General features: G+C 40.4%; 1 protein-coding gene across 1 annotated transcript in view; it reads right to left on the reverse strand.

The window, feature by feature from the left end:
- CUNH1orf141 (chromosome unknown C1orf141 homolog) overlaps positions 1 to 13,640 on the reverse strand; it is a 58,053-nt gene extending 44,413 nt beyond the window's left edge. The window contains exons 1-3 of the mRNA XM_033225238.1: positions 13,575 to 13,640; positions 3,708 to 3,799; positions 2,256 to 2,413 (exon numbers count right to left, since the gene is read on the reverse strand). Of these exons, the coding sequence (XP_033081129.1) occupies positions 2,256 to 2,413; positions 3,708 to 3,782 (233 nt within the window). The 5' untranslated portion in view covers positions 3,783 to 3,799; positions 13,575 to 13,640. The remainder of the gene's footprint in view (positions 1 to 2,255; positions 2,414 to 3,707; positions 3,800 to 13,574) is intronic.
- Positions 13,641 to 21,174: the final 7,534 nt, after the last annotated feature.

Here is a 21,174-nt window from a genome sequence, read left to right on the forward strand (position 1 = left end):
TCTATAAATTATTTGGAAGCAGAATTATTGGCTGTGTCTACATAAAAAATAAAGTAGTGATGTAAGAAGTTTGTGATAAAGCTAAATTGTATAAACTACCGATATGTATTTACTTGTGCTAGAAATAAACTCCTTTGTCTTATCTTAGAGTTCCTACATGGAAACATGTTCTGATATCCTGGTAAATCAAGAATAACAAAAATCTGAGTGAGCTGTATTTTGTGCCAAAATCAGAATACTTGATTCTGATTATGAAAATGACAGATATTAGCTACACAAATAATGTTTTTTTAAATTTAGATTCAGACTTGCTTGTCCAACTTTCTTCCAGATATCTCTATCTGAATTTTTCATGGGCATCTAAAACTTAACATCTACAAAATAAATCCCAGCCCTTCGCAACTTTGATCCTCTTGTCCACCCCAATCTCCTTTTCCTCACTTGGTCTCTGCCTAAGTACAAAGCACTACAATGCACCTAGTTACCAAGCCCCAAAGCTTGCAGTCATCCTATTGAATGGGGTACAGTAGTTATGAAGAACACAGGCTCTGAAATCAGACTTCTAAGGTTCAAATCCAGCCTTGCAACTTGTTAGCTGTGTGACCTTGAGCAAATTGTTTAACCTCACCCAGACTTAGTTTTTTCATCTGTAAAACTGCACTAAAACATTGGGCTAAAAAAGTTTGTTTAACTCTGAGCAATAATACAAAACTGCTGCATGAGGAAAGCTACTTGGAGACAATCAGGCGGTAGGTCTTAATCAGAACACTTACATGAAAATGTAAGTAAGTCGGAGTAGTCTTAGATGTAAATGTCATGGTCTGTTTATTTGTTTTTTGAGATAGTCTTGCTCTATTGCCCAGGCTGGAGTGCAGTGGCGTGATCTCAGCTCACAGCAACCTCTGCCTCCTGAGTTCAAGCAATTCTCGTGCCTCAGTCTCCCCAGTAGCTGGGACTACAGGCATGTACCACCAAGCCCAGCTAATTTTTTAAAAATATATTTTAGTAGAGATGGGGTTTCACCATGTTGCCCAGGCTGGTTTCAAACTCCTGACCTCAGGCTATCCACCCACCTCGGCCTCCCAATGTGTTAGGATTATAGGCGTGAGCCACCGTGCCCAGCCCACAAATGTCACAGTGTTCATGTAGGCTGCTTAGTGTATAGTGTTATAGCTGCTGCCTAACTAAACTATGTGTGAAAATCAAGGTCACATAGCTAACAAATGGCAAGGCTGGATTTAAACCTTAGCAGTCTGATTTCAGAGCCTGTGCTCTTCATCACTACTGTACCCCATTCAATAGGATGACTGTGAGCTTTTGGGCTTGGTGACTGGGTGCACTGTAGTGCTTTGTACTTAGGCAGAGACCAAGTGAGGAAAACTTGTTACCCAGAATAAATGAGATAAGGACAGTATTCACGCTACCACCAATGTCCAATTAATTTGTAGTTCTATTGATTCCATATCTTAGTACTTCTTTTTTCTGAACTCTCCTTTTCAATTCTGATGTGCTTGGAAAAATTTTATAGCATTATGCATGCACTAAATGCCAGTGAAAGACCAGGTATGACATATTTAGGCTATCCTTTTTAAGTGCGCAGAGAAATTGCCTTACTTAGTTTTCTAGGCAGACTTTTTCTTAAGCATATCAGTGAAAGTTTGCATTAAATCCTGACATTAATTTGGGGCAACATAATTGAGCTCAAGAAAGGCCTTTCTTCAAAAATTCAGAATTGTAATTACCATCTACACTAGTAAAATATTATACATAATAAATATTTTATAAACTAGGAATATTCAGAAAGCTAATCTAGTATATTTTAACTCATAACCCTTATAAAATATGCCATACAACTTTCATTTAATATACATTACATAATATAAGACAAATATAAAGTAATGTTTTAAAACTCTGAACTGGGCCAGGTGTGGTGGCTCATGCCTGTAATACCAGTACTCTGGGAAGCCCAAGTGGGTGGATCTCTTGAGGCCAGAAGTTCAAGACCAGCCTGGGCAACATGGGAAAACCCCATCTCTATTAAAAATACAAAAAATTAGCCAGGCACGGTGGTGCACGACTGTAGTCCCAGCTACTCGGGAGGCCAAGGTGGGAGAATCACCTAAACCTGGGAAGTTGAGGCTGCAGTGAGCCATGTTTGCACCACTGCACTCTAGCCTAGGCAATGAGTGAGTCCCTGTTTCAAAAACAAAGAAACAAATTCTGAACTGAAAATTTAAGGTGGTTATGATAATTACATTTTTGATTTTGTAATGCTGCATGACTTGTCTTCTTTGATCTTTGATATTGCCTTAGATGCGGACGTAGCAATAGCCTCTTCAAATTCCAACTGAAAATCAAATGTCAGAGGTATAGCCATAGTTGTTTTTCTTTCTTCACTCTGAAGCCTGTTTATCTGCAGCAAAGCCAAAGTGAAAAAAAAAAAAAAAAAAGTATTTTTTATATGGGGAAAATCTTAGGTGGAGAGAAAAAAGTAATCTCACTTTACACACACACACACACAGCGAGAGAGAGAGAGAGAGAGAGAATTTAGGTGGCAGGCAATAATGGAAAAATAGCACAGATTGAAAATTGGGGGTCTAGTGCACCAACTGTTTTTATGCCTTTGCTGTGTGACCTGAGCCGTTCTTTTCCCATCTGTAAAATGTGGGGGTAGGACTAGAGAATTATTAAGGCTCCCTCCTAACTCTAAAACACAGAATTTAAGGAAAGACCTAGATATTTAGATGCAGAGAGTTCTTGGAACCATAGTAGGCATGTCCCTCCAACCAGCTCCTCTTCCTGTAGCCACACACAAGGTGAATCACACCGATCTTCTTCTAGTCGTGTGAGCCAGAAATAGCGTGAAGAAAGCAATCAAAAGAGGACTTTGTTAAAATCCTTATACAAATGGATTGAAGAAGAAAAAGGATCTAGCTAAAAGGTAGGTAAAGGAGCCGAAAGTTTTCTCTAAAAAATTCTCTCAGAGCATAGCACAAAGGAATAAAGAGATGAAAGCCCTGAAAGCAAAGTCAAAGGATATGGGGGACTTCTGCTTCTGCCAATAGATGAAGCACTATGGGAATTAATCACCTGCTCTTAACAACTAGGAGCTCAGGCAAAATATATGAAAACAACCACCCTCAGGTATTAGAAAACAGAGTAGGACAGATCGCTGAGAGAAGGGAAACAACTGAGGTCCACCCTCCAATAGCACAGCTTACTTTCCAGAGGTGGTTTCGGGGCTGAGGTGCAGGGAGGAGAAACCCATTGTATTGGGGGAATTCAAACCAAATCTTGTGGCTTTGATCTTGCTAAAGTTAAGAGAAAGATTGCACCAGCAATCACACTCTCAGGCATTTACCTCAGAGAAACGGAAACTCATGTTCATACAAAAACTTGGATGCAAATGGCCATAGAGCTTTATTTTATTTTTTAAGCAACTTTATTTTTACTAGTCAAATCATGAAAACAATCCAAAAGCCCTTCATTGGATGATTGGTTGAAACTTTGTACATCTATATAATGGAATACTACTCAGCAATAAAATTTTTATATTTTTATACATTACCTTTTCAGCCAGGATAGTTGCTTTTTACAAATTAGTTTATATCATATTAATGTATCATTAGTTAAAAAGTAAAATTATTTACATTTGAAATGTTAACCTGTTAATGATTAAATTGAATTGTAGCTTATACTTAACAAACCTTTGTTCTTCTGGCCAAGATTATCTCTGCTTGCTTATCAAGGACATCTAACTTCTCTAAGATTTTTTCTGCCATTGTCAATCACTAAATTCCTATTTTAAAATAAGGAGGAAGAAGAACAAATCAATTCGAATTTAAACATATAACTAGGCATAAATTTTCAAAAGACCCACTTTCACATTACTGTTTTAGGTAAATAATAGAATTGTTTAAATCATACAGTAAATCATAGAATTGTAAATGTACCCAAGTTTTTTCAGTTGAAGGCCATATGATCAGAACTCCCAGATGTGTACAGGCCCCATGAATTTTTAAATTTATGATAAAGGTGAGGGGGAGAAAGTTCACGATTACCATGAGAACCATATGTGACTTATACTTGAAGCAAGACCATGTGGCTTGAATTATATCTATTTCCTTTTTTTCTTTTTAAATTAAAAATATATCAAGTTAGGAGTAGGACTTAATTTTGGTGGTGGTGTTGTTGTTGAGACAGAGTCTTGCTCTGTCACCCAGGCTGGAGTGCAGTGGCATGATCTTGGCTCACTGCAACCTCCGCCTCCTGGGTTCAAGCGATTTTCCTGCCTAAGCCTCCTGAATAGCTGGGATTACAGGCGTGCAGCACCACACCCAGCTAATTTTTGTATTTTTAGTAGAGACGGGGTTTCACCATGTTGGCCAGGCTGGTCTCGAACTCCTGACCTCAAGTGATCCGCCTGTCTCAGCCTCCCAAAGGGCTGGGATTACAGATGTGAGCTACCATACCCGGCCAGGAGTAGGACTTTGGATATCTCTATTTTCTTTCTGTCATGATATAATTTTAATCAAAGTAAATGCAAGGAACTCATATTTCTATAATTAATTGCTTCAAATTAAATTGGTCAGTGATCCAAGACTGTTAACAGCATGTAGCAGGTAATTAGTCACACATAAGTAGCAGCAACTAAGCTGGATAGGTCCCATTGCCATAATAGTTCATATTTCCTAGTTAATTAATATTGCTAACAGTCTCATCTGAGGTCAAGCAGTCCATATTAAACTTAGGCAGCTGTATAAGACATCAGAACCTGGTCTAATTTATTATATCTTCAGATGAGAAAAACTGAAGGCCACAAAGTACCCTATTAGTGTAGTAGAAATAGCTAGGGCAGAGTGGAGGCAAGAATCCAGGAATATCAACCCAAAACTCCCTTTATTTATTTATTTATTTATTTAAAAAATCTGTGTAGATGGGCCAGGCACAGTGGCTCATGCCTGTAATCCCAGCACTTTGGGAGGCTGAGGCAGGCAGATCACTTGAGGTCAGGAGGTCAAGACCAGCCTGGCCAACATAGTGAAACACTGTCTCTACTAAAAATACAAAAATTAGCCAGGCATGGTGGCACACGCTTGTAATCCCAGAGACTTGGGAGGCTGAGGAGGAGGATCGCTTGAACCCAGGAGGCAGAGGTTGCAGTGAGCCGAGATGGCGTGCCACTGTGCTCCAGCCTGGCTGACAGAGTAAGACTCTGTGTCAAAAAGAAAAAAAAAGATAGTGTAGATGACCATGCGGTCAGTATATTTTTGCTCACTGAATTAAATGGGCTCCAGGGGCATTTAAGTGTAAAAGTTATATGGTTCACAGAAAGTACAGAATCATCAATGTTTTCAATGAACATTAATGTTAATACTAAGGTTCTTTCCAGCTCAAAAAAATCTGATATTTCTCCTATATTGTATATTATTCCAGCAGTGCCACATGGAGACAACAGTTCATCAAAGGAGAAAGATTCAAGATCCTATGCCAAAAGTTTACATTATTTTGTAATTGGTTTCTTTCAGCTTTTTTTTTTTTTAACTCTTTTTTCCTTCACCATACATTGCCCTGAGTATGACTTCTTCATGCATTGATAGTGACATCCCATTCCAGCATGCCCTCTATCATGTCACTACATCCAGATTTTCCCTCCATCACATGATGTAGTCCAGTGTGACAAAGAAATTACACAGACGTGCAGGGTGTGGTGGTGTTTGCCTATAATCCCAGCTACTTGGGAGGCTGATGCAAGAGGATTGCTTGACCCTAGGAATTTGAGATCACTCTGGGCAACATAACAAGACCTCATCTCAAAAAGAAAAAAAAAAAAAAGTAGCTGGGCACAGTAGCACGCATCTATAGTCCCAGCTGCTGGGGAGACTGAGGTAGGAGGATCAAAAGGATCATTTGAGTCCAGGAGTTCGAGGCTGCAGTGACCTATGATCATGCTACTGCACTCCTGCTTTGGTGACAAACAGAGCAAGACTCCATTTCTTTAAAAAAATGTGACGGCCGGGCGCGGTGGCTCAAGCCTGTAATCCCAGCACTTAGGGAGGCCGAGACGGGCGGATCACGAGGTCAGGAGATCGAGACCATCCTGGCTAATATGGTGAAACCCTGTCTCTACTTTAAAATACAAAAAAAACTAGCTGGGCGACGAGGCGGTCGCCTGTAGTCCCAGCTACTCGGGAGGCTGAGGCAGGAGAATGGCGTAAACCCGGGAGGCGGAGCTTGCAGTGAGCTGAGATCCGGCCACTGCACTCCAGCCTGGGCGACAGAGCGAGACTCCGTCTCAACCAAAAAATAAAAAAAATAAAAAAATAAAAAAATGTGACACAGAGGAAATTCTGGGCCATAAGGGTACAAGCAGATAGCATGCCTTGTGACGAACCACACAACCTTAGGTTGCATGCTAGGGAGATCCAGGACTGTGAGAACTGATCATATGAAATGCGTCACTCTTGTGGTACCTAACTAAAACACAGTGAGAAGCCAGGGTAAGAGAAAACAGGGCACAGAACATTGCTCCAAAAATGCAGTCCATCTGCAAGTCTGGCAGCTGAAACTGACTGCTGTAACCTAAACCAGTTGTATCTAACAGCTACTGAAAAGACCTATGGCAACTCTAAGCCAATTTTGCCCACAACCTTCACTTATCAATCTTATCAGTGCCTCAAAACCTCACTAGTGCCAATTTGTAACATTTCCTGGTTTTATAAAACCTCTAACCTATTCTTTGTTCTTCAGAATATACTGAAGACTACTGCTCTGTGTGTATACCCTAATTGCAATTATTCCCTCCCAAATAAACATTTTGATTTTAGAGATTAGTCTCTATATTTTATTTGACATTGACAGGGTAAAGGCATTAGCACAATGTGAATGCTTATGACTTTCTGGGTTTCTTACAGGACAATAGGGGACAGATTTTGAAAGAGAATATAGATTATGATTATGTGGACATATTTTCTTTTCAGACCCCAGAACCATTCCTCTTGTAAAACTAAACTAAACTAAAACTCTCCAAGGAGTTTTAGCTTTTCTGTTTCCCTTAAACATAATATGAGTTCAAGGGGATGGAGAAGGCGCTCATATTCCCTACCTAAGTTTATTTTACTGGAAACAAAGATTTCTGTTTTTCAGCAAGACACAGGTAAATAACTGGAAGAATCAATGTATTGAAGTGAATGAGTTTCCCAGTTTGGGGAAGGTATAAACTACATGAGGGCCAGCTGAAACAATGCTGCTTACTTGTGAGAAAGAACAGAAAGCAGATCTTTTTAGAGTAAGGTGTCCTACACCTCTCACTTTTAATCACCCCATCTTCAACACCACATAGGACATTTTAAGAGGCAAAATGTCATCCCATTATACACACACACACACGTGCACGCACATGCACACACAGCTGTATTTTTCTATATACAGTTAACCATAGCATGAAATCATTTTTATGTTTTTGCTTTAAAAATATTTTGCTAAATTATTTGGCTGTGAATGATTTCTGGAAAATCATTGTGCAGATCATGAATTTTTTTGAAGTGAGAAAAACCAATTATTTTCAAGGGTCAACAAGTTTTATGAATACTAAATTTGACAGTTAATGAAATCGACTGAAGGTTCATAGCTTGAAACCAATACAATTTTTTCAGTTTGCAAATTCTTTTCTCCCATTGGTCTTTGGCAATGTGCTAATGGTGCCTAATGGATAAATGGCCCTGGGAAAAAGTGGAAGTGAGGAAACACTATACATGAACTTGCTTGTTTTCATCATTATATTTCATAAGCTCATCAAGGGCCTATTTTGTGTCTCCTGAAATAAATGCTGAGAGCAAAGGAACATCAGTACTAATATGATGGTGTTCCCCAACTACTTTGCATAAACTAACCACTAATCTTTTAATGCAAGATGAATCAAGATGATATTAAATGGACAGGGTACAGTGGCTCACACCTGTAATGTCAGCACTTTGGGAGGCCAAGGCAGGTGGATCACTTCAGGTCAGGAGTTTGAGATCAGCTTGGCCAACATGGTGAAACCCTGTCTCTACTAAAAATATAAAAAGTTTTTTATAAAAAGTTATATATAAAAAGTCAGCCAGGCTAGGTGGCGAGAGCCTGTGGTCCCAGCTACTCAGGAGTCTGAGGTGGGAGAATTGCTTGAACTTGGGAGGTGGAGGTGGCAGGGAGCTGAGATCGCACCACTGCACTCCAGCCTGGGTGACAGAGCAAGACTCTGTCATATATATATACATAAAATATATATATATAATGTTCCTCAGTGTGATCTATGTTTATGTCCTTTATTATATCTTTTTGATTTTAATATATACTTTGGTGTTCCTACTTTATACTTCTTTTTCTATGAACATATATTATTATTTGATGATAAGCATTTATTTGTTCATTTGGTCACTGGCTACCTAAATGTATTACATGAAGACATTGTACTAGGTATTCTATCAAATTTACTGAGGAAGTTGGCACCTGGTAAACATTTTCCCTTGTGATCTCCATCTTCCTAGGCAAGGGAGATGCTCTCTCCTATTTCACTAAGAAAATAGACACCATCAAGCAAGAGCTTCTTCAGCTCCTACCTCTCATACCAAAGTATTATTCATTCCCAACCCTTCTGCACTTCAATTTTAACAGAGGCGTTGGCTCTCCCACCCAAAGCTAATCCCTCCTGATGTACTCTAGTCTCCATTACCTCCAGTCTCCTGAAAGAATTATCTCTATTAGTTATCCCCTTTCTCCTGCACATTTTATCTATTTCCTTCACAAATTTATTCCTCTTAGCATGCTCAAATTTATTCGCAAAACAGAAAAAAAAATGTCTTCTCCTGACCCTGCTAGTTATCATCTCTCTCGTCTTCTGAAGCATTCTACTTAGAGTTGGGGGAAGTGCTTTCATCTAGAATATAGGGTTCTGATGTGGTCACAGAAGTCTAACTCATAGAATCTCAGGGGTGGAATGGATCAGTGGTCTCTCACAGAATTCTTTGAACAGTGGGGCAACATTAACATCAAGAAGACAGACCTTTCTTAACCTTGCTTTGATTTTCATTGCCATTGTCCTTCTTCAAACCTTCAGGTTGTCACTTTCCCTCCTTTGGGTTATCAAACTATACACCCCCCTAATTTGCCTGCCCCAAACCTTCCTCCTCATTCCTCAAATATTGATTCTTTGAAATGCCATCAGGCTGGGCATGGTGGCTCACACCTGTAATCCTAGCACTTTGGGAGGCCAAGGCAGGCGGATCACTTGAGGTCAGGAGTTTGAGACTAACCTGGCCAACATGATGAAACCCCGTCTCTATTAAAAAAAGAAAAATACAAAAAAAGAAAAGAAAATTAGCCGGGCATGGTGGCACATGTTTGTAATCCTAGCTACTCTGGAGGCTGAGGCAGGAGAATCACATGAACCCGGGAAGCAGAGGTTGCAGTGAGCTAAGATCACACTACTGCACTCCAGCCTAGTGACACAGTGAGACTCCTTCTCAAAAACAAACAAACAAAATGCCATCAGAGCTGTCTTTCTTAAACAGGACACTGATCAGGATCAGCTCCAGCCCACAAACCTTGGCTTGCTCTTATAACTTGAAGAACGCCCAAACTCTTCCGAGGACATATGAGACCACTCAAGAAAAGATAGTCCAGGATCTGGCTCAGCCCACCTTTCTAGTTTATTCATCCTACCCCTTTGTGTTCCACCATTTTCTACCATTCTTACTTCCTGGACACGTCCTGCCCTTTTCCCAAGCACACCCTTTGCTCATGCGTTTCCTTCTACTCAGAATGTTCTCCCACGTGTCTTCCAGTCAAAAGCCTACTCTTTATCAAATATGGTATAAAGACTACCTCTTCTTTTTTTTTTTTTTTTGAGGCGGAGTCTCGCTCTGTCTCCCGGACTGGAGTGCAGTGGCCAGATCTCAGCTCACTGCAAGCTCCGCCTCCCGGGTTTACGCCATTCTCCTGCCTCAGCCTCCCGAGTAGCTGGGACTACAGGCGCCCGCCACCTCGCCCAGCTAGTTTTTGTATTTTTAGTAGAGACGGGGTTTCACTGTGTTAGCCAGGATGGTCTCGATCTCCTGACCTCGTGATCCACCCGTCTCGGCCTCCCAAAGTGCTGGGATTACAGGCTTGAGCCACCGCGCCCGGCCACCTCTTCTTTTTTTTCTTCTTCTTTGTCGCCCAGGCTGGAGTGCTGTGGCCGGATCTCGGCTCACTGCAAGCTCCGCCTCCCGGGTTCACGCCATTCTCCTGCCTCAGCCTCCCGAGCAGCTGGGACTACAGGCGCCCACCACCTCGCCCGGCTAGTTTTTTGTATTTTTTTAGTAGAGACGGGGTTTCACCGTGTTAGCCAGGATGGTCTCGATCTCCTGACCTCGTGATCCACCCGTCTCGGCCTCCCAAAGTGCTGGGATTACAGGCTTGAGCCACCGCGCCCGGCCTTTTCTTCTTTTTGAGATGGAGTCTTGCAGTCTAGGCTGGAGTGCAGTGGCTGCAATCTCAGCTCACTGCAACCTCCGCCTCCTGGGTTCAAGTGAGTCTCCTGCCTCAGCCTCCTGAGTAGCTGGGATTACAGGTGCCTAACACCATGCCCAGCTAATTTTTGTATTTTTAATAGAGACGGGGTTTCACCATATTGGCCAGGCTGGTCTCGAACTTCTGATCTTGTGATCCACCCGCCTTGGCCTCCCAAACTGCTGGGATTACAGGCGCGAGCCACAGCGCCCAGCCAAGACTACCTCTTCTATGAAACTTTCCTTGGCATCATCTCATTCCTTGTCTGGGTGACAGTCTATATGTTGTGTGCTCCTGGCCTCAAGCAACCCTCCAGCCTCTCAGCCTCCTGAGTAGCTGAGATTACAGGCAAGAACCACCACACCAGGTTTTAAGAGGTTTACTCACTGGGTGTGGTGGCTCACATCTGTAATCCCAGCACTTTGGGAAGCTGGGGCAGGCGGATCACTTGAAGTCAGGAGTTCGAGACCAGCCTGACCAACATGGTGAAACCCTGTGTCTACTAAAAATACAATAAAAGTTAGCTGGGCATGGTGGTGCACGCCTGTAATCCCAGCTACTTTGGAGGCTGAGGCAGGAGAATAACCTGAACCTAGGTGGTGGAGGTTGTAGTGAGCCATGATCGTACCACTGCACTACAGCCCGGGTGACAGAGTGAGTCTCCATCTCAAAAAAAAAAAAAGAGGTTTACTCTTTGACAAATCTCGTCTTCACTAGGTTGAAAACTCATTTAAAGCAAGAATTGACTTACCTACCTCTGAATCTCAGCCTCAGGCAAAGCGTTTTACATCTGACGGGGATTTGAAAATTACAATTTAATTTGGAGATGTCTCTGAATATAACTTTTTAGGAAGAGTAATCCTAATTTATCTGTAATAAATGATGTTACTTCATAATGATTTACTGGAAGATGAAATAAAAAGTTGAGTGAATTATTATAAAATGGGGTTCTTGCCAATCTAAACTTGGTAAAAGTGTTTTGAAAGGAAACTTGGATTTATGTTCTTAATTTCTAGCTCAGTAGTGACAGTTTTTGTTGTTGTTTGTTTGTTTTTAAAGAACACAATGAAATAGAGGCCATGCCAATTGGGGCAGAATGAATTCCCAATTACTCTCACAGTGAATCATCTACAGGCCTCACTGCAAAGGCTTGTTCACAACAAAAATTGTAGGTCAATACTATTAGCATACCAGAGACTAAGTCATATCTAAAATAAAAATGTCTTAAATATTTTAAAAGAACAATTTTGTTTTAACAGCACCTTTGGGACTAAAAACAAACAAAAATAACAAAACCTAGGGTCATCAATATAATAGGCTCAGCTGAGAAAGGTTCTTCAGCAAGTTTTAAACAACTCAGGAAAACTAAGAATCTGTAAAGTCACAAACTAAAGGCCCGAGAAATTATCTAGAAAATGGAGACTTAAATTAAAATTCACTACCATTATGTGGCTTTATCAGTTCAAACGCTTACTCCTTGAGGACAAGGCCACTTCTTACACTTTTATCTGACATAGCCCACTATTGAGACCACAGTAAGGACTCACTTCATCTGTTAAATGATTAATGTTGACTCAATAATTAGATAACTGGCTGAGTTATCTCCATCTCACATTCCAAGGACAGACTTAGGGGAATCTTTTTTCTTTAAATCCAAAATGTTGATAAATGGCCCATATTATAGGCTGAATTATGTTGTCCCCAAATTCATATGTTGATGTCCTAGGCCCCAGGATCTCAGAATGTGATTATGTTTGGACATACAGCCTTTAAAGAGTAAAGTTAAAATGCGGTTGTTAGGGCAGGCCCCTGGCCAGTATGACTGGTGTCCTATAAGAAGAGGAGATTAGGACACCGAGAATACACAGAGGAAAGTCCTTGTGAAGATTCAGTGAGAAGGCAGGGCAGCACCCCAAGCCAAGGAGTGAGGTCTCTGAAGAAAACAACCCTGCCCACCCCTTCATTTCCAACTTTCAGTCTCTAGAACTGTGGGAAAACAAATTTCTGTTGTTTAGCCACTCCGTCTGTGATGTTTTGTCATGGCAGTCCCCACAAGCTAGTACAGCTCAGGCACTGAGAACTAATTTAAAAACCCGACTCATGTGCTTGGCGCTACATTATTAATTTTCTTGCTCCTTATTTATTTATTTTTGAGACAGGGTCTCACTCCCTCTGTCACCCAGGCTGGAGTGCAGTGGCTGTGATTTCAGCTCACTGCAGCTTCCACCTCCCAGGTTCAAGTGATTCCCCTGCCTCAGCCTCCCGAGTAGCTGGGACTACAAGGCACACACCACCATGTCCATCTAGTTTTTGTGTTTTTAGTAGAGATGGGGTTTTGCCATTTTGGCCAGGTTGGTTTCGAACTCCTGACCTCAAGTGATCTGCGCGCCTCAGCCTCCCAGAGTGCTGGGATTACAGGCGTGAGCCACCGCGCCCGGCCTGGAAGGGAAGTTTCTAAGAAAAATTATTAAGGAATTTTAAAACTATGATGTACGTGTATTGTGGAGTATTATTGTGGGGAACTAATCAGATAATAATTGGAAGAATTGATTAGCCAGCTCGAAATCGCAGCACAATTACCGCAGGGGTGATCAGCTCCCACCAGCCATTCTAGGAGGTTGGGAGTCGTCAATTTGGAAGTGTATCAATTAAGTGGCCCCGCCGCCCCTCGTAACCTTCCCCCAGGCGCCTCCATCTCGCTGGAAACCTAGGGAACCCGACTCAAACGCTCTATGCCTATGCTCGTTTTACGGGAAAGCAAAATTAAGGGCAATATTGAGGACGCTCATTAATATTTAGTTTAGAAGACGGAAAGGTTCTTCAGGGAACCTGGAAGAGCCCCCAGGGCCCGCCTCCCGCCGCGGTCCCACCCTCGCCTGACCTGACCCACACTCTCCCTGTCGAGGCCCCGCTAGAGAACGTCCCACCGACTATAGGGACAGAAAGGCCGTTTATGTAAAACGATGTATTTCCTATTTCGCCTCCCACCCTCGTACAAATTTTGATTTTCCGCTTTTCCAACGCTTCCGCACCCTGAAACAAACCTCGTCTTCCTTTCCTCCCTCTTCCGGCTCCGAGGGCTACGCGCCCCGCCCCCACCCTTCAGTACCTTAGCAACGCGTCCTCGGTCCGTAGAAACCGATTTCCGATCTCTGCCCACTTCTGAAAGGCCTAGAGAGCAGAGCTCTCTTCTCAGAAGGGCTTCGCCCACAGACTTTTGTCACTAAAAGCCCAGACTCCCCAGATGCTTGTGGATATTAATACCGATTATGCTGAAGGAGTGGAAGGAGAGTCAAGTAAAGGAAGAAGATCAAGTAAAAAGAACGGGAGAACAGTTACTTTGTTTCCTCTTATTGTACCTCCTTTCTCCTTTTGTGCTTTCCTGGAAACATCGAATTTCAAAAAGAAGCTTACAAAGTCCACCATGCAGCTTGCGGGTCTGAATGGAAGTCAACAGTTTGTATTTGGATATTTGATGGAAGATTGCTTTCATGGCTTATGATATTTAAAAACAACAACAATAAAAACAAAAAACCATTTGATTTCCAAGACCAAGAAACCTCCCATGTGGTTAGTAAAATCACCCCTGTATTACTCAAGTTGTATAGCAAACTTGGCTGCACACACATACCATGTAGCGTTTTTATGAGACATAATGGAGATACACTCTGACATACATTCTGCTGCATTTACTGTATCCTAAGGAAACATTTGTCCTTATTGCTCACTTGTGTGAGTAGAAAATGCACTGAGGCCATGGTAATCACTTATTTTTAGAGTCATAATCTAAAAACAACTGACTTGAAAACAGCTTGTATTTAATTTAAAATGGTGGGGAATTTCACAACATTGGTTAAATTTTAAGTCAGAGGTTGGTCATCATTCCAAGAGTGTACTTTATCTGATGCATCAAAATAGGAGGAAAAAAGCTTTAAAAACCAGCATTTTAACATCTGTGAAAAGAAGAGGAAAAAAAACACCAGCATTAGTCATCACAAGTCCATGTTAGTGGCAATGGTAAAACTGCAAAAAAAAAAAAAAAGTATAGTTATGTAGCAACCCAACTTTGGCTAGAAATTGATATTAATAGTCAAGGCATGAAAACACTGGAATCAATTTATTTCAAATATTTGAAAAACAAACAATACAATAATTAAAAGTAGAAGGTAGTTTGATTATTTTCTCTTTTTTTTTTTCTTTTTAAGGCAAAGTCTTGCTCTGTTGCACAGACTGGAGCACAGTGGCGTGATCATAGCCCACTGCAACCTCAACCTCCTGGGCTCAAGTGATCCTCCCACCTCAGCCTCCCTAGTAGCTAGGACTACAGATGCATGCCACTATGCTTAGCTAATTTTTTTATTTCTATTTTTTGTAGAGACAGGGGCCTCACTCTGTTGCCCAGGCTGGTCTTGAACTTCTGGGCTCAAGTGATCCTCTTGCCTTGTTTTCCCAGAGTGCTGGGATTTACAGATGTGAGTAGTCACTGCGGCTGGCCAAGGTAGTTTGATTCTATTTTATTATTTTAAACCATATACATTCAAGAACAATGATTTGTATGGAATTGATAACTGGAATCTAGTTGATACTGGTGATTTGTCTAGGATTGTTATAGTACCTTCAGCTCAAAAATTTACAGAGAGGTGAAAATTAGCGATCTCAGCTCACTGCAAGCTCCGCCTCGCGGTTTCACGCCGTTCTCCTGCCTCAGCCTCCGGAGCAGCTGGGACTACAGGCGCCCACCACCTCGCCCAGCTAGTTTTTTGTATTTTTTAGCAGAGACGGGGTTTCACCGTGTTAGCCAGGATGATCTCGATCTCCTAACCTTGTGATCCACCCGTCTCGGCCTCCCAAAGTGCTGGGATTACAGGCTTGAGCCACCGCGCCCGGCCGAAAATTAGCTTCTTAAGTAAAGAATTGAGTTCAGAAATGTTAGCTACTCATTAATCTTCAGTCAATAAAATTTATAAAGCACAAATCTTATGAAATTCTTAGAATATTATCATTATCTCAGCTAATATTTATGGAACATGTTCTGCATGCCAGGTACTAGGCTACAATTTTAAAATAGTTCTAATTTCATCCTTTACTTTTCATTCTTAAAACTTAATCAGTATCTATGGAAAAGGTATTATCTTTGATTTTAGAAAAGACCTGACTGAAACTCAAAGAAATTATGTGATTTACCCAACATCATATAATTAGTAAGTATAAATATTAATATAAGACAAAGTACAAAGTATTTTCTCTTTAATAACAAATGCTCCGTAAATGTACACAAACAAGAATTCAAGTGGATTTTTTCCTAACTACTTTAATTGCTCTCAGTTAAATTCAGTATTTACTGAATGAATTCATGAATCTATTATAGATAAATACTGGGTAAAGGAGCCTAATGAATGTTTTATTTTAAAAGTATACAGATTTCTTAAAATATAAACTGTTTTCTGTAAGAAAGCAAAGAAAGTAAAATCTGCAGACTTTTTCCTACTTCCTTTGAAGTAGGCCAACTACAAAGTTAGAAGGCACGTTCCCCAAAACTGCCCTTACACTGACACTAAGTTCAGGGGACCGTCAAAACCCTGACTAGAACCCTCAGGGTCGATAATTTGCTAGAAAGACTCACAGACCTCACTGAAAGCTATTGTATTTGGGGTTATAGGTTACAGATTACAACTAGCCAAGGGAAGAAGTTCACAGGGCAGAGTCAGTCCAGAAATACCAAACATGGAGCTTTTATTATCCTCTTCCTGTGGAGTCAGGACAGGTTACTCCCCAGCATTGTTGAATGACAATGCACACATGGAGATTTGCTACCCAGGGAAGCTCACCCAAGCGTCGTGTTCAGTTTGTAGTGGGGCTTCATCACACAGGCATAATTGGTCGATTGCCCACATGGTTAATCTCTGTCTCCAAGCTGGCAGATACCACGTGACCCAAAGCCCTTGCTCTAAGTCACACTGTTGATCTTTCTGGAGTCCAGACTATGCAGGTGTGGCCACCTCCCCATCCTAAATCACATTGTTAGACTATCCAGTATGACTCAAGATCTTCAGGCAAACAAAGATTATGTCTCAGAAGGCAAGGGCAAAGGCCAGACTTTCTCTTCTTTGGGCAAGAGAGTCTTTCCTATAAATTCTTTACTACACAACTACTAGGTTTAGAAAGTATCAAAATTTGTGTGCTTAATCATCCCAAATGGTGAAAAGCCTGTGATTTGCCACCCCTGCTTTCTGTCCTTTCTTGAGAAAAGAGCATTTTTTTCCCTTGCCCTGCACAAACCATGAAGCCTGGGAGAAGTGTCAGTGTTTTTCACTGTTTCTAATGTTCCTTCCACACCTTTATGTTTTTTCTTCTTCCTTAGGAAAACCTGCCTCTTCTGAGGTTCATGACAACTATCTCCCCATATGTATTTACTAACAAATTCCCAGGCACTTCTCACTTTTCCAGATTTGGGGACTTTCTCAATGTTCTTTTCCATATTAAATCCATTAAGCCAATAGTTGTGCCTCAAAACTCTTTACCCTTCCAGATTAAAGCTATCTTTACTCCATTATCCCCTAACTCTGAAATATTAAGCTCTAGCAGGTCCTTTCTGATGACTACCTTTTATCCCATTTGCCCATTACCTCTCTTATTCTAGATAATATGCTCGTTGGTCACTTAATGACCTTTTGTTTCCTATTTGTGAATCCAATGGACATCTTTCCGGTCCTATGTTACTTGACATCTCTTCTCAATTGGACACATTTTACTTCTGGCTCTTTGAAACATTCCCTTCCTTTGGCTTCAATTACACAACTCTCTCCTACTTTTCTTCCCCTGCCTGCTGTAAATATCATTGTCCCCTGGGATTCTTTCTTGTTTGTTTTTTGGGTTTTTTCTTCTCCCTTTGTTTCCTTCCTAGGCTTGACATTCCCTTCAGAATTCAGTCAAAACCGTGCAGCATAGAATATTAGAACTTCTACCATCTGAGCCCATTCTATGTTGAACTGATATTCTGATTGTCTTTCCAGCTTTATCTCAGCCAACCCATGGTACAGAAAGTGACTACCTTGTAACTTAATGGGAACTTTTACAAAGTTTTGGGCTTTTTATATCTGTGTCTTTTCATGCCATTCCCTCAGCACAGGGACTTCAGAACTTCTGCAGCCCCCTGGTTCTAAGGATGGAGAAAGTTACCTATGTTAGGCCAACGAGATTGCAACACCCTGACCATAGTGACTGGCTCAGGGAGAGGCAGGTGACTAACGGGAGGCCAGTTAGGGCCCAGAAAATTTGATTCCGGGACTTTGAGCCTTCAGGGAAGATGACTTCCTCTTCCAGTCTGCCTGTTATGACAATTTGAGTCTTATGCTGTGGGAGCCACTATGAAGAGCCTGAGAGTGGAGTCCCCCCAGGGGAAGCAAACTGAGAGCTGGACCTGGGCAGTATCATTTGAGCCCAGGGTCAGGCTACCACTGAACCTAGAGCTACTTCTAGACCTCTTCAGCTAACATGATCCAATAAATTCTCTTTGTGTATAAACCAGTCTGATTTAGTTTTCTATAGAAGCCTAGAGACTGATAATGTGCTCAACAAATATTTGTCAAACGAGGGAAAACCATAAAATGGATAGAATAACTATCTCAGAGGGCTGGTCTGAGAAGTAAATGATTTACCCATCATTTCCTTTTGCTAGGCCAAGCACAGTGCCTAGCAAAAAGCAGGTACATGAACGTTCATTATGTTTCTATGCCTCCAGCACTCTCCCTGTCACCACACAGCCATACAACATAGCTCAGAAACTGCTACCTGAACTTGATTATAAGTTCTAAGAAAACTCATCTTCACAAAAATTTGACTTCTTCAGTCCTAGGTTTTTCCCCATAAGTCTTTTTCTTCTATTAAAGACCACAACTTAATATTTATTTATGTTTTTAAAGATCACAACTGTAAACATATTCATTTGTATAGCATCAGATACAGTTTGAATATTTGTCCCCTCCAAAACTCATGTTGAACTTTAATCCCCAATGTGGCAGTATTGAGAGGTGAGGCCTTAATTTATTTTTTTTTGAATAAAGATAAAGTCTTGCTATGTTGCCCAGGCTAGTTTCAAACTCGTGGACTCAAGGGATCCTCTCCCTCAGCCTCTCCAGTAGCTGTCCTACAGGCAAGACCCACTGCACCCAGCTTGGTGGGGCCTTTAAAAGGTTCTTGGGTCATAAGGGCAGAGCCCTTATGAATGGATTAATGAATTATGGGTTAATGGATTAATGGATTATCATGGGAGTGGGATTGGTGGTTTTATAAGAAAAAGAAGAGACACCTAAGCGAGCAAGCATAACCCCCTCACCATGTGATGCCCTGTGCCACCGTGGGACTCTGCAGAGACCTCCCAGCAGCAAGAAGGCCCTCATCAGAAGTGTCCCCTCAGCCTTGCACTTCTCAGTCTCCATAACTGTGAGAAATCATTCCTTTTCTTTATAAACTCCCCGTATCCAGATATTCTGTTACAAGCAACAGAAAATGGACTAAGATAGCATCTTGCATGGCTTCACTTACTATACATGCAAAAGCAAAATATTTAAAGTAAAAGATTGTTAGATATGACTTCATAAATATTTAAAATTTCTGTATGTCAAAATAAGTCATTAAAAATGTAAAAGAGGTTAAACTTGGAAATGTGTATAAACAAAGAGTATCTTAAAATTTTACAAATCACTAAGGACAAACACCATAATGAAAAAGAGTATAATGTATGTTGAGTATAGTCACTTTACAAAAGAATACCTACAAATGATCGTTAATTATATCTTTGATGTTCAATGGCATAGTCGAAGTCATGTGCATTAAGCCAATAAAATATAATCTTTTTTTATCATCTTGGCAAGCTGGGGAAAGGAACAGAGAAAGACGCACATCTATGCTCTACTGGTTGAACTGTACGTTGTTAGGATGGGAATTTACAATTTGTATAAAAACCTTCAAAAATGTTTTAATCTTTGACTCAACAATTTTACTTCCAAAAATTAATATTTAGAAATTAATCATAGAAATGCACAAAAAGTGGTAACGATGATTTTTATTTAATATTTTTTATAATGGTAAAAAATTATAAAGTGGGATAATAATACCTATCACCTATGTATTGAATTCTCACTTATTGGGTTTATTATGTGTCAATTACTGCATTTTCACATACATTGTCTCATTTATTCTTCATTTTATCGATTAAAAAATGAATTTAGAGATATTAAATATTCTAATCAAGATCATAAATCTACTAAATGGCAGATTCAGAATTTAAACCCAGTGATAATTTTTTCCAAAGCCTATGATCTGATTTACTATTTTTAGATTTTCTTGTCAAAATTTTTATCTAGCCATAGGATGATATATATGATACAGCTATTACAAGTGGTATGAAGAAATACATAACATAGGAAAATGTGTATGATAATGTGTTAATTGAAAAAATTATAAGATTAGAAAACTTCATCTACAGAATGATTCTTTTAAGACAAAGTATGAGTCTCTGTTGAAAGAAAAAGATCTGTAATTAAGCATCCTCAAAAGATAGTTATCTTAAGGTAGTAAAGTTATATCTTGGAAATATTTTTCTACTTTGTATACCTTTGTATTTTCTTAATGCACAGACTAATTCATAGTAGAAACTATTAATGTATTATTTTTGCAGCCAACAAGTTATTAAAACACTTCAACATGGCCAAAAGACTTTTTTCTTCTTGTGAAACTGGAAAAGTCAAAAGCCTCTTAAAAAAAAAAAAATTTGAAATTTCTTTCCATTGGGTGCTCAAAAAAGTTTTTACAAGTCAGTTCTGCGACTCAGGACTATAATCCCCACACTTTGGTAAGCTGAGGTGGTAGGATCATTTGAGGCCAGGAGATCAAGACCAGCCTGGGCAACACAGCAAGACCCCATCTCTACTAAAAATAAAAATTAAAAAAATTACCTGGGTGTAGTGATGCATATCTGTAGTCCAGCTATTCAGGAGGCTAAGGTAGAAGGATCCCTTGAGCCCCAGAGGTTGAGACTGCAGCAAGCCGAGATCACGCCACTGCACATCAACCTGGGTGACAGAGTGTGCAGCGGGATAATTAAGGAATCAGAGAGACCGAGGGGTTGAGGAGGAATTATTTAATTATTTAGGTGCACAGACTCAGTAGGATTAACATCCAAACGACTGAGCCCCTAACAAAGAGTTAAGCCACCTTTTAAGCATTTCGTGGGGCAGGGGGAGATTTGTGCAGTGGGAAGCGTATTACAGAAGTGAGAAACAAAGACAGTTATTCAATTAAGACATGCATTACATTATTTCTTACTTTTTAAGGAACAACATGTTTTATGACTTGAGATTATCTGTTTAGTGACTTTGCAGCTGCACAGCTAGAAAAACAGTCTTCACAATGTCTGGGAAAGGGAGAGACAAGGCTTACTAGCCACAGAAAAACAAGCAGTCGATTTTTAAATGACTTCAGCTCTTTCTCTTCCTCATGGGGAATTGGTTTTTCTTACATACAGCTGAGTTTTTGCTTACACATTTTAAAATTTCTTTTAATTCCTGTTCCAAGTGAGATCCTGTCTCAAAAAAGTAAAAGATAAAAAATTTAATTTTTTTAAATTAAAAAGAACATTTTTAC

Source organism: Trachypithecus francoisi, unplaced genomic scaffold, assembly GCF_009764315.1.
Source record: "Trachypithecus francoisi isolate TF-2019V2 unplaced genomic scaffold, Tfra_2.0 Lachesis_group12, whole genome shotgun sequence".
NCBI classification, from domain to species: Eukaryota; Metazoa; Chordata; class Mammalia; order Primates; family Cercopithecidae; genus Trachypithecus; species Trachypithecus francoisi.